Genomic DNA, 14,494 nt, shown 5'->3' on the forward strand with positions numbered 1-14,494 from the left:
TGTAAATAGAGGCAACAAAAGTCAAAAAGTGAGGAGGATGAAGTTAAAGTGTAGAGTTTTTAGTTTTCTTTTTGCCTGTTTTCTTTGTAATCAGAGTGAAGTTGCCATCAGTTTAAAATAATTAATAAGGTGTTATTTGCAAGCCTTATGGTAGGCACAAAAAAAATCTATAATAGATATACAAAATACTAAAAGCAAGAAATTAAACATACTACCAAAGAAAAGCACTTTTTTTTTTTTTAAACAGAATCTTGTTCCTTCAGCCAGGCTGCAGAGCAATGGTGCAATCTTGGCTCACTGCAATCTCTGCCTTCTGGTTTCAAGCAATTCTCCTGCCTTAGCCTACTGAGTAGCTGGGACTACAGTGCACACCACCATGCCCAGCTAATTTCTGAATTTTTAGTAGAGACGGGGTTTCACCATGTTGGCCAGGCTGAAATCCTGGCCTCAAGTGATCCACCTGCTTTAGCTCACTAAATTGCTAGAATTACAGGCATGAGCCAACATGCCCAGGCAATGAGAAAACTCATTTTTATGCAAAGAAAGACAGGAAAAAAGAAAGGAGGAGAGGGCAAACAAAACAACCAGAAAACAAATAACAAAATGGCATAGTAAGTTCTCACATAGTAACAATAACACTAAATGTAAATGGACTAAATTCTCTAATCAAAAAACATAGAGTGGCCGAATGGATTTAAAAACAAGACTGAACTATATGTTGTCTATAAGAAATTCACCTTACCTATAAGACACACACAGACTGAAATAAAGGAACAGAAAAAGATATTCCATTTAAATAGGAACCAAAAAAAAAAAAGCAGGAATAGCTATACTTAGATAAAATAGATTTCAAAATGAAAACTGTAGAAAGAGACAAAGAAGGTCATTCCTTGTATAATGATAAAGGGGTTAATTAAGCAGAAGGATATACAAATTATGAATATATACACACTAAATACTGGAGCACCCAAATATATTTATAAAGCAAATATTATTAGAGGTAAAGAGATAGACCCTAATACATTAATAGCTGGGGATACTAACACCCTGTTTTTAGCATTGGACAGATCATCTAGAAAGAAAATCAACAAAGAAACACTGGACTTAATCTACTATAGCCCAAATGACCCTAATAGACATGTACAGAACATTCTGTCCAACACCTGTAAAATACACATTATTTGCTAACAAGTCTCAAAAAATTAAAAAAAATTGCAATCATACCAAGTATATTTTCTGACCACAATGAAATAAAACTAGAAATCAATAGAAAGAAAAACCTTGGAAGCTATATAAACACATGGAAATTAAACAATATGCTCCTGAATGACCATTATGTCAATGAAGAAATTAAGAAGAAATTTTTAAAAATTTCTTGAAATGAAAGAAAATGAAAACACAACACATTAAAACCTATGGGAGATAGCAAAAGTAGTACTAAAAGAGTTAATAGCAATAAATGTCTACATCAAAAAAGCAGGAAAACTTCAAATAAACAACCAAATGAAGCAGCTTATAGAATCAGAAAAGCAAAAGTAAATCAAACTCAAAATTTGTAGAAGAAAATAAATAATAAATATCAGAGTAAAAGTAAGTTAAATTGAGACTAAAAATATACTACCAATATCAACAAAACAAAAAGTTGGTTTTTGAAAAGACAATAAGATTTTAACCAGACTAACTAAAAAAAGAGAAGACCCAAATAAATAAGATGAGGGATGAAAATGGGGATATTACAACGTGACACTGCAAAAATTTAAAGGATCATTAGGGACTATTATGGGCAACTATATGCCAATAAATTGGGAAACCTATCAGAAATGGATAAATAACTAGACACATGAAGCCTATAAAGATTGAATCATGAAGAAATATAAAACTGTAATAGACTACTAACTAGTAACAAGATAGAAGTACTAATAAAAAGTCTCCCATCAAAGAAAAGCCCAGGACCTGATGACTTTATTGCTTAAATCTACCAAGCATTTAAAGAATAATTAATATTAATCTTACTTATATTATTCTAAAAAACATTGAGGGAACACTTCCAAATTCATTCTATGAGGTCAGTGTTACCCTAATACCAAAACCGGACAAAGACACACACACACACACACACACACACACACACACAGACACAGAAACTACAGGCCAATATTGCTGATGAAAATAAATGCAAAAAAATCTTCAAATACTAGCAAACCATATATAACAACACAGTGGAAAGATCATTCATCATGATCAAGTGGGATTCATCACCCAGGGATACAAGGATGGTTCAACACATGCAAACGAATCAATGCGATACATCATATCCACAGAATGAAGGACAAATCCATATGCTCATTTAATTGATGCTGAAAAAGCATTCAATAAAATTCTATATCCTTCCATGGTCAAAAAATTGGTATAGAAGGAACAAACCTCAGTACAATAAAAGCCATAAACAACAGGCCCACAGCTAGTATCAATAGGGAAAAACTGAAAGCCTTTCTTCTGAGATCTGGAGCAACACCAGGACACCCACTTTCATCACTTTTATTCAACATAGTACTAGAAGCCCTAGCCAGAGCAATTAGGCATGAGAAAGAAATAAAGGGCATCTAAATTAGAAAAGAAGTAGGTACATTATCCTTATTTGCAGATGATATCTTATATTTAGAAAAACATAAGGACTCCTCCAAAAACCTATCAGAACTGATAAACAAATTCAGTTGAATTCAAGATACAAAATCAACATATAAAAATCACTATCATTCTCTGTGCCAATAGCAAATGGAGAAAAAGGAACCCTCATACACTACTGGCAGAAATGTAAATTAGTACAGTTAGTATAGAGAAGAGTATGGAGGTTCCTCAAAGAACTAAAAATAGAATACCTTATGATCCAGAAATCCCACTGCTGGGTATATATCCAAAAAAAAAAAAAAAAAAAAGGAAATCAGTATTTCAAAGTGATATCTGTATTCCCTTGTTTATTGCAGTACTATTCACAGTAGCCAAGATATGGAATCAACCTATGTATCCAACAGCTGATGAATGTATAAAGAAAATATGGTACATACACACAATGAGATATTATTCAGCCACAAAAAATAATAAAATCCTGTGGTTTTTTTTTTGCAAAAACACAAATGGAATTGGAGACATTATCTTAAGTGAAATAAGCCAGGCACAGAAAGATAAATTTAGCATGTTCTCACTCATATGTGGGAACTGAAAAGAAAATTGAACTCATGGAGACAGAGTAGAATGATGGTTTCAGGAGGCTGGAAAGACAGGGAATAAAGAGGATATAGTCAATTGGCACAAAAATACAGTTAGCCAGAAGGGATAAGATCTAGTGTCTGGTAGCATAATAGGGCAACTATAGTTAACAATAATATATTGTATATTTCAAAATAATTAAAAGGGTGGAACCAGAATGTTCCAAACACAAAAAAAGTTCCCAATTACTCTCTGGTAGACATTCCAATTACTCTCTGATCATTACACACTGTATGATTGTATCAAAATATCACATATACCTCATAAATATAATTATTGTGTATCCATAATTATAAATTTAAAAAATTCTTATTACCTTGTGATAGTTTCCAAGAACATGATTTGCTCTTTTCCTTAACACACCCCCATTTTGAGAAAAAGTCTAGCTCTGTCACCCAGGCTACAGTGCAGCGGCACAATCTCGGCTCATTGCCACCTCTGTCTCCCAGGTTCAAGTGATTCTCCTGCATCAGCATCCAGAGTAACTGGGATTACAGGTACCCACCACCATGCCCAGCTAATTTTTGTATTTTTAGTAAAGACAAGGTTTCACTGTGTTGGCCAGGATGGTCTTGAACTCCTGACCTTGTGATTCACCCACCTTGGTTTCCCAAAGTGCTGGAATTATAAGCATGAGCCACTGTGCCTGCCACATCTCCCTTTTTTTGAAGCTAAAAATACGCATTCTTGGGTTCTATATGTAAGAAACAGATCAAGTTGGAATAGCAATGAAAGAGATGATCTATGCAGTGTTTGCAAGTAACTGCTCACAATAAGTTAGAGGTCTATGTGTTCCTTCTCCACTCCTCATGTTTTACTTGACTAGATTTTGGGGGGTGGGGGAATGGGACGATCTAAAACTACAGCTAGTGCTCGACTTACAACCATGGTCAGGACCGCAGGACGGTTGTAATACGATTTGGTCGTAAGTAGAGTAGGCTGTATGTACAGTTGAAATGGTGCACGTGGAGATGGTAGTGCTGCCTGAAGCTGGTCCACACTGTCGAACACCCAGCTGGGCAACGTTTGCGCTGCCAGACGCGGAGCAGTCATGGCTAGCAATTGTGGCCGTAAAGTCGAATGGTTGTAAATTGCATAGGTCCTAAGTCGATCAATACCTGTGCATAGTGTCAGATCAGTCTTCTTGTCTAACTCTGCCACCAACCTCATTGGAAAGACCATTCAGTGTGTACTTGGGCATTCCTTCCTCATCAGTGTAACGGCAGGAACAGACTGACAAGACTAACTTGTGCCTTCAGTTCTTTGACATCTATGGATTTTCATTTGCATGGCTTCCACTGGCCACCAAATTTTGCACAAAGCTGAGCTGAACGTGACTCTCGTTACCCCTCGTGTCACTCTATTATCTGCTAAAATTTTATTGCTTTACTACATCTCAAACTTACACCTACTTGATATTATTTTTACCACATGTATACTTAGCCTCTTATTTTTTTTTAATATTTAGTGTCTGCATTTGATTCAGAAAGGTATTTTTCAGCCCTATCAAATTTGAAAGTAGCTAAGAATTAGGTAATTCTTCCTAGCAGGAAGAATTCTTCCTAGCTGTCTCACCAGCTGCTGTCTCCTAAACCTGCTTAATAGAGTCATATTTCATCGAGCTGCCTTTTAGATTTTTACTTTCCATGGCTTAATTCCACTTCTCATTATGTCTCAATCTGTAACTACACTTCAATGCACTAGAATTCTGCAAGCTAAAACAACATTTATACTCCCCCCCCCGATTTATAAAATACATTTTATAGACAGTTACAATTCAAGATCAGAGCTGAACCAAAGCCAATGTGAAATCCCTTGGGAGGAGAAGCCAAACTCGATCACTTGACCCTTAATCTCAATTCTCCCTCTTTTTCTTTCTCTCCTTTCTCTTTCTTCTTCCTTCCTTCCTTCCTTTTTATATACATACATTCTTTCATATTTTCCATAAACAGATTGCGAAATACAAGAATCAAACTGGCACTAAAATCAAGATACTACTTTTATACCTATATTAATCTTATATGAATGTAACAGGTATTTTCTGGGACAGGAGACAGCAGAGCAGCGAGGTATTTATGAATGCATCTGGCCCTCTGAGGAGCTCGGCTTAGTCCTCATCTCCCTAATGCAAGCTTAAACACCTGCCTTGGACAAAGTTGCTTGACCTCTTCTATTGCTCTGCTTCACTGATGCTTCGACCTGTGTTCAACTTCGCATCTTGGCCCCACTGTTCTCCCATCTCATTAAATGACAACATTGTCTAGTCTTGTGCTCCTTAATTTTTAGTTTTTTGAGAAGTGAATCCAAACATTCTTTCATGTATACTGATTTCTCATAGTGTACAAAAGAGAGAGGAGGACAATAAGGAGAAGGCAAAGAAGAAAAAGGAAAAGAGAATGAGAAAGAAGAGAGAGACGATTCTTGGCATTTCTTCCTTAATATTTATTTTACTTTTTATTTATTTTAAATATCTACTTACAGCAGATTTTTAGAATCAAGATTAAAATTTTATTTTCTCTTATTGCAGATTCTATTTTATTTCTTGAGACAAACTGGCAGCCTAAATTGCTTATTATTTTTATTTGCTTTTAAAAGCTGCTACTATTTTTTAGCACGCTGGGATGCCGATGTGATGATGTCTCACCAGTTCTTGTAGACAGACAGACTCACAACATGCCGATGGCTTCATGGAAATGAACATTTGCCACAGCTACATAGGAGCTTACTCAAATGGGCAACACTAAATCTAACTTATTTAAATGGGCAAGACTATCAGGCAAATGAGTCAGAAGTTAAAACTATCATTAAAGTTGTAGGGGTCCTTTTAGAATTAAATTTTCAAAATGATTTGTTTTGGGATTTGCAGTAGTTAGAAATGCTAATTTGTGCATCAGAGAACAACATAAATACATAATTGGGTAAATGTGGCTTACTTGAGCTCTTATAAGCAAAATTTAGGGACCTTAGCAGACAGTAATACTAATATGAGTCAAATTGAAAGTACATTATAACCTCAAAAGTATTTTAATCTTCAAAAATAGACATTTAATATCTTCCATGGAGAATGCAATAGCCCTGCTGTACTCTGCGCTTTGATGAGAATACACCTCAAATACTGTGTTGAGTTCTGATCTCCTGAACTTGAGATGGCATAGACATGCTGAAAATGCATAGGAGAGGGTGACCAGGTTGGTGAAGAGAACAATAGAAGGAGGTAGCAGTGATGCATCTAAAGAAAAAATTAAAAAACTAAGAAGAAATAGAAAAAGTATTTTTAAATATCTGAAAGATGGTCACACAGAAGAGGCAGATTTTGTTCCAAATACTATGTAGAATGTAGTCTTCTCATCAACTTGGTCAAATATACCAAAGCTTGAATCAATGAGTAGAAGCTACAAGAAGTTCAATAAAATGAAGAATTTTAAAAGACAGAGTTGTCCAAATGGACTAGGCAGTTTAGGAATTAAAGAATTTCCATCATTTGAAGGGGTTGGCACAGAAGATCCTAAGCAGATGAGATTCTAGCAGATGTTTGTTCAGATTGAGTGACTTTTAAGGAATCCTGTTCAACATTACATTCAACAATACCATAAAATCAAAAGCCATTTGATTTCCAAAGCCCTGGACATACCATAAAGTAAGGGTCAAAGATTTTCAAGAAAAGATGAATAAAATGAGAATTAAAAATTGCCAATTTCAAATTCCCAAGCTGAGATAAACACATTTCTAGTTAAGTAACGATTAAAAATCTCTTTTTTTGAAATTATTTGGTTAGTTATCCACACGTAAAAGGCTGTTATATAGTCCATTCAAACTTGGCTTCTCATCAATGGGGCTAATTTTGCATATTTTGTTAATGACCAGTACATTTTTTTTAGGTCTATGATTGTCATACTATGATTCCTAATTACATTTGACAACATACTTTTGACATATTTTTTGTGTGTAAACATCTATGTAAGAATATCATTTTAAAATTTTATCTTCTGCACAAAATTACTCTGAAATGTTGCATGAGAAGGTAATGAAATATGATATGACAGGAGGCATATTACTCTAAAAGTCCTGAAGATAATAACAACTATTCATTTGGGGATAGAAGGGAGGTAAATAAATGTATAGCTGATGCTTCAGAAAAGAAGAAAGAAAAGTGAGTAAAGCCTTTAATGTTTCTCAAAACAACATTTACAAACATTGAGCCAGATCCTCCCAGATCCCTAAATGACCACCAGGTCATTAGCTCATTGGGGTATGCAGTCCCTGGCCACAATGCATTACAATGGGAAGTCATTGATTAGATAACAAAAAGGTTAAAGAGGCTTCGGATCAGATAGGCTTTCCCATTATTTAGGTTCCCATTGAAATTCATGCAAATCAAAGAAAGAACTAACATGAATTAAAATAGGGAAGATTTCTTAAAGGCAAAAAAAAAAAAAAAAAAAAAAAAAAAAAGACTAGCAACACTAAGACTAACCCAAAAGAAAACTACTACACGAGAGGGGGCAAAGGAGGTCACAATATGGTGATAGAATGTATTTGATGGTCTTCCATCATTTGGGAGAGTCAAATGATGCAAAAAAAAAAAAAAAAAAAAAGTAAATATAATTTTCCCATGGTAAATATTTCATTATTTCAGTGAAACTCCAAAATGTATCATCTGTACATTTACTCACTATAAAAATGCCAGTTTTTCAATGGACCCTTTAAAGATGCCATTCATTGATATATCTATATATCATGATATACAGATATCATGGTGAAAGTATTGGCTTTTAAGCAAGACAGAAACCAATTTCTTAAAACACGTAAAGCATAGCTACAATAATATTTTGATCTCTTTCATTAAATCATTACTGAAAATTTCTATTTCCAAAGAAAGTTTTTTTCAGATTGTTTTCATTATTAGTTCAATATCTGTTTTTACAAAGTTAAGCAGAATGGGCAAATCTTAGGGCATTTAAAAGGACTCCCTGTAAGGAACCTTCTCTTACTTGTTTTAAGAAATACTGTAATCATAAACATTAATCAGCTTTCTCCTTCTAGATTTCAGATGCAACCAATGAAAACATCAGTATTCTGTTTGATAGAAACAAAGAGAAGGCAAGTAATCCAGATAATTAGTGACACTTTTATATGTTAAAGTTAGGGAACCATTTCAAGGAAAGATAAAGAGACTTAAAAGAGAGAATTAACAATACCAGATACATATTATTTAATTGACACACAAATTGATAATCTCAAGATAACATGAAAAGTTAGTAACTCAAGGAAATATTATATATCAAAGATAAGAAATGAAAGATAAAGTTGGTAGTAGTTAAATTTCATCACAATAAAAATTTGCAAATACCTTCTTCAACATCTGAGATATATTCGCCATCACTGATCATTTCAGGGGCATTGGCTTTACGAACTGCATGATTTAAGTGAACAATATAAGTGGATGAAAAATACACACTCTTGATATTACAACAGAACATTTCAATATTCCTGAAAAACGTTTTTGCAATGAACTTTCTTCAGGAAACAAACAAAATACACAGTCACTCATAATTATTGTGAATGCAAAAACATTTTCATACCTTCATCATCAGACATATCAAGAACTTCATTCATCGTTTCTGGAACATTCATTTTGTGCTTCTCTGTGACGGTCTAGTAACAAAAAAGCAGTCATTTTAGTGTGAGCAGACTGTACATTTTAATGGGTCTATTCATTTATCTCTAAATTAATCAGCTTCCTGTGAAATGCATGTGTTGAATATCTTGAATCTCCCACATATAAAATGACATCAAAATTGTTGTCCCTTAGTGGCATAAAGGTGGTCACCATATACAGGACAGGAATACAAAATGAGAGAATTCTAGTGGCAAATCAACACAGCTTAAAAGATTTAGGTCTCTAATAAAGCTTTTTAAAGGAAAAGAGAAGATTCTATCCCTCCTATTCCACTGCTGTACTTTTTCGCGGTCTGATGAATCTGCCACTGCATTCCACTAAAGGTCTTGCTTGGCTGAAGAGAAGCCAAATGAACTGCAAGAAATATGTTTCTATTACTTTTGCCAAGCTTTCTATCTACTTTGTTTTCTCCTCTTATATGTAATTTTAATTCCTAAGATAAACCAACATATTAAAATAATACTTAAAACAATGTATATGAAAAGATACTTTAAAAGTGATGCATTGGCAGGATCATTTTAGCCTACCCCAAAATGTAAAGAACAGTATATTATGGAGCAAATGCCTACTGCCTCTTTTACTTGCTCTTTGGTAACTTAGATTATATCCATCCAAAAGATACTGTCAGCATCACAGTGAGAAACTCTTAATGACTTTAGTCTAAAAGTGATTTTTAAAAAAATTCTCAGCATATGAGAGACTAATGGTACAAGGGAAGACACACATTTAAATAAGACAACTGAAAAAAAGCCAGGTTGTTAAAACTAAAAAGAGGTACAAATTCATTGTTTCTTAGAGACAATACTTGGTAAATGTGATTTCTACCCCTATCCCCAGTTATTGTGTTGAAATAAAGCATTACTTGATGTCTTTTCCAGCATGTAATACTGCAATGGAATATTTTTTTTTTAAATAAACTTTTATTTTTAGAAGAGTTTGAGATTTATAGAATAATTGTGAAGATAGTATAGACAGTTCCCATATACCCCAAACCAAGTTTCCCCTATTATTAAAACTTCTATTATTATTATTTGAGATGGAGTCTCACTCTGTTACCCAGGCTGGAGTGCAGTGGTGCAATCTCGGCTCACTGCAACCTCTGCCTCCTGGATTCAAGCAATTCTCCTGCCTCAGTCTCTCAAGTAGCTGGGATTATAGATGTGCGCCACCACTCCCGGCCAATTTTTGTATTTTTAGTAGAGATAGGTTTCACCATGTTGGCCAGGCTGGTGTCGAACGCCCAATCTCAGGTGATTCACCTGCCTCAGCCTCTGAAAGTGCTGGGATTATAGGTGTGAGCCTGGCCTATTATTAAGATCTTATATTAGCATGTCACAATTAACGAATCAACATTGATACGTTATGATTAAAGTTTATATTTTATTCATTTTTCTTCAGTTTTTGCTTAATGTCCTTTTTATGTTTCAGGATCCCATAGAGGATACTGTATTATATTCAGTTGTGTCTTCTTAGTTTCCTCTGGGCTGTGACAATTTCTCAGACTTTCCTTCTTTGTTTGTTTTTTGAGATGGAGTTTCCCTCTTGTTGCCCAGGCTAGAGTGCAAAGGTGCGATCTCGGCTCACTGCAACTTCCGCCTCCTGGGTTCAAGTGATTCTCCTGTCTCAGTCTCCTGAGTAGCTGGGATTACAGGCATGCGCCATCATGCCAGGCTAATTTTGTATTTTTAGTAGACAGGGTTTCTCCATGTTGGTCAGGCTCGTTGGTCTCAAACTCCTGACTTTAGGTAGTCCACCCATCTCGGCCTCCCAAAGCGTGGGGGTTACAGGCATGAGCTACCATGCCTGGCCAATTTTCCTTTATTTATTTATTTATTTATTTTTTAATATAAGTTCTAGGTTACATGTGCAGGATGTGCAGGTTTATTACATAGCTAAACAGATGTGTGCCATGGTGGTTTCCTGCACCTATGAACCCATCACCTAGGTGTTAAGCCCCACATGCATTAGCTGTTTATCCTGATGTTCTTCCTCCTTGCCCACAGGCCCCAGTGCGTTTCGTTTTCCTCCCCGTGTCTACGTGTTCTTAATGTTCAGCTCCCACTTATAAGTGAGAACATGTGGTGTTTGGTTGTCTGTTCCTGTGTTAGTTTGCTGAGGATAACAGCTTCCAGCTCCATCTATGTCCCTGCAAAGGACATGATACCATTTCTTTTTATGGCTGCATAGTATTCCATGGTATATATGTAGCACATTTTCTTTATCCAGTCTATTATTGATGGCCATTTGGGTTGATTCCACATCTTTGCTATTGTGAATAGTGCTACAATCAGCATACACATGCATGTATCTTTGTAACAGAATAATTTATAATCCTTTGGGTATATACCCAGTAATGGGATTACTGGGTCAAATGATATTTCTGGTTCTAGGTCTTTGAGGAATGGCCACACTGTCTTACATAACAGTTTAACTAATTTACATTTCAGACAACAATGTAAAAACATTCCTATTTCTCCGCAGCCTCAACAGCAACTATTGTTTCTTGACTTTTTAATAATCATCATTCTGACTGGTATGAGATGGTAGCTCTCTGTGGTCTTGATTTGGATTTGACTTTCCCTGGTTTTGATAAGCTTGACAGTTTTGCAGTGTACTGGTCAGATATTTGTAGACTATCCATCAACTGGGGATTGTCTCATGGTGGTTTTTTTCTTTTTCTAATGACTAGACTGGGGCTGTATGTTTTAGGGATGAACATCACAGAGGAAAAGTGCCATTTCATCACATTGTATCAACCGTATGTACCATCAACATGACGTATCATTGTTGATGTTGACCTTGATCATATGGCTGAGGCAGTATTTGTCAGGTTTCTCCATTGTGAAATGACTCTATTTCCCTCTGCTTCCACACTTTTTTCTTTGGCAAGAAATCACTATGTTCGGCCCACACATAAGCAATGGGGAATTATGTTCTAATTCTTTGAGAGTGAAGTATTTTCGTACATTATTTGGAATTCTTCAGCCTGAGAAATTTGTGTTCTCTTTTCCATTTATTGAATTACTTCTATATAATAGTATGAATTCATGGATATTTATTTTATAATTTGTACTATACTTCAATACTGTTATATTTATTTTTGTCAAATTGTTCCAGCTGTGGCCACTGGGAACTCTTTCAGTTTATTCCTATGTCACTTTCACATACCCCCACCATTGTGTCTGTGTATAGTTTATTTGCTTTGGGTTAGGGAAGCAGGAACATTTCCTTACTTTTTGACACTCTAAGATGTTCCAGGCTCATCTAATCTATTTCCTGTGCTAGTCTCAGATTCAGCATTTCTCCAAGGAGCCCTGCTTGCTTTTAGCAGAGAATGGTATCAGCAACCAATATCTGGGTGCTAGAGGTGTACTGCTCCTTACATATGAAGAAATTGGATATGCTAAACAATGCAATTTCAAAAGATACAATTCACATCTTTTGAATATCAGCTTCTATCTATTCTGTTTGGTATGCCGTTTTGATTGTAATCTAATTAACTAAACCATCTTTCTCAGCATTGCCACATCACGTATTTTACTCATATAGAAAAGACATTCTCTTTTCGTTTTGAAAAACTGAAGTTTGCTCATAGAATCAATGGCTGCCGGAGTCCCAGTAACTGGCTATACGAATATCATGCTTGTGGTGGAGGCTGAGCCATAGTTATTAGCTTAAAATCATACACTCCACCCTGAATTACATCAGTCCTGTCTAAGCTAGTTTGCCTGTAATCACTAAAGCACGGCTGACAAGGTGGTGTCTCAGCTGGAGATAATACACCAAATACCACAATGCTGGACTAAGTCTTAGAAACTTCTATGGACTCTTTCTAATCAACGTGAATATTTCTTTTGGTGGAAGCCTCATTTCTTCACTAAGCAAACTGGACCTTTCCAATTAGCATGCAGAGTGTCTTCTCTCTTTTGCAGAAAGTCATCAACAAGGACAGCTGGTGATGTTAAGAGTGAAAAGGCGCTCCTGCATACATTCTCTCCTCTGATGGGAACCTTTGAGACCTTTCTCGGTCTTTCAGATTTTTTGAAGCTGTAACTTTATTTTGTCCTTAACTCCACTTTCTCTTAAAGCTTTTTCGATTTTGACAAAACATTTTGAAATTTCCTAATGGGTGAGAAAGTAATTTACATTCAACCAAATAAGATTTGCATTTTGAACTTCTACCTGTCTAAATTCTTTTACCATTGAAACAGAAGTATTAATATGATATGTTTATTGCAATGACTTCAAAGCTCTATAGCACTGTGACACTCAGCTATTGTTAAACAGCTTGTCCTCTTCTTCTCCTGTCCTAGCCTAGATAGAGCAATATGGGATATAAAATGAAAGGTAATAAACATGATTGATTTGAACATTATTTTGGGAACTTAATAATCGATTTTAATATAATGAAATACTCAAGAGGTGTATGAAAGCAACATGTGGAAATTTCTCTTAGACAAAGTGTATCATGAAGTTCAGAATGTGTGCTGGTTGCTAATCATTATTCTATTCCATTAAAACAATTGTTTTCACTTTTGCAAGTCACAAAATTTTTCTCTCGTAATCGGCAGGCTTATTTTTCAGTTTCTAATGACTCAGAATGATACATTGAGTAAAACTGCCAGATAGCTCAAACTGCAGGTAGCTACAGAGACTCTCAACCCATGTTTTTCACAAAAAGCACTTCGTATACAAACTAATTTGCAGATACTAACCATTTTCGCCTTCATCTTAGAAGGTGGTGGGAGAGAAAAGGGGACAGAGTTGATAATTCAAAATGTTCCAGAGTTCTATATTTACTCTGAACAGAGTCTATCTCAGGCCTATGTGTTGAGTCACGGATTTAGGAATAACTCGAATAAGCCTCTGATATCATGTAATATTTGTTCTTAATTCCAAAGTTATCAAGTCTTGATGCTGTTCAAAGGCCCAGATGGGGATGAAAAGAAATGGCTTATCCTAGAGGCTGCAGTTTGGAAAAGTGTGTTTGAGCAATACGGCCTCCTGGTAAAGATCGGCTTTAAATCTTAACAAAACAGCCTATTGTTTTTCTTATAAAAACTCCAATAGGTGGACAGAAGATGAGTGACAGTAGTAGGCAAAACCAGTCCTGATTCCATCTGGATTTGTTTTTAAACAATGTAAAAATTTTTCACAGGAATGATCATGTAGCCAGGTACCATTTGTGCATTAAAACATTTTTAGGGAACCAACTTAGAGTTTTCAGTTTTTTTACTTTGTCAAGGAAGGACGTTAAAAAATTTCTGCCTTCACCACTTCATTAAAAAGTTGTTTTATCAAAGCAAACAAATAAACACATTTAGTTGTATATGGAAGTAAAAACTCTGTAGCTACAAATGCATCTTTTAAATAGATAATCTAAATGTTTTAAATTTTTATTCATATTGGCAGTAAGAATTCTACTGTCCTGACTGCTAACAAGAAGGCAACTGTATTTTACAACACGGTGCTTCATTTATGAATGGGAAAAATATTCATCTCAGAAAAGCCCAAGAAACTGGCTGAAAGCTGGCTCCTAGGAAAACA

The 14,494-nt window shown here is 35.3% G+C and overlaps 1 protein-coding gene across 5 annotated transcripts in view; it reads right to left on the minus strand.

Annotated features, from left to right (window-relative positions):
* The window catches only part of ANK3 (ankyrin 3), a 698,348-nt gene that overhangs the window by 132,705 nt on the left and 551,149 nt on the right, over positions 1-14,494 (minus strand). For all 5 annotated transcript variants that reach the window (XM_074382261.1, XM_074382265.1, XM_074382263.1 and 2 more), the window contains 2 exons: positions 8,850-8,922; positions 8,618-8,680 (listed from right to left, as the gene is read on the minus strand). In XM_074382261.1, the coding sequence (XP_074238362.1) occupies positions 8,618-8,680; positions 8,850-8,922 (136 nt within the window). The remainder of the gene's footprint in view (positions 1-8,617; positions 8,681-8,849; positions 8,923-14,494) is intronic.

This window comes from Saimiri boliviensis, chromosome 12, assembly GCF_048565385.1.
Source record: "Saimiri boliviensis isolate mSaiBol1 chromosome 12, mSaiBol1.pri, whole genome shotgun sequence".
NCBI lineage: Eukaryota > Metazoa > Chordata > Mammalia > Primates > Cebidae > Saimiri > Saimiri boliviensis.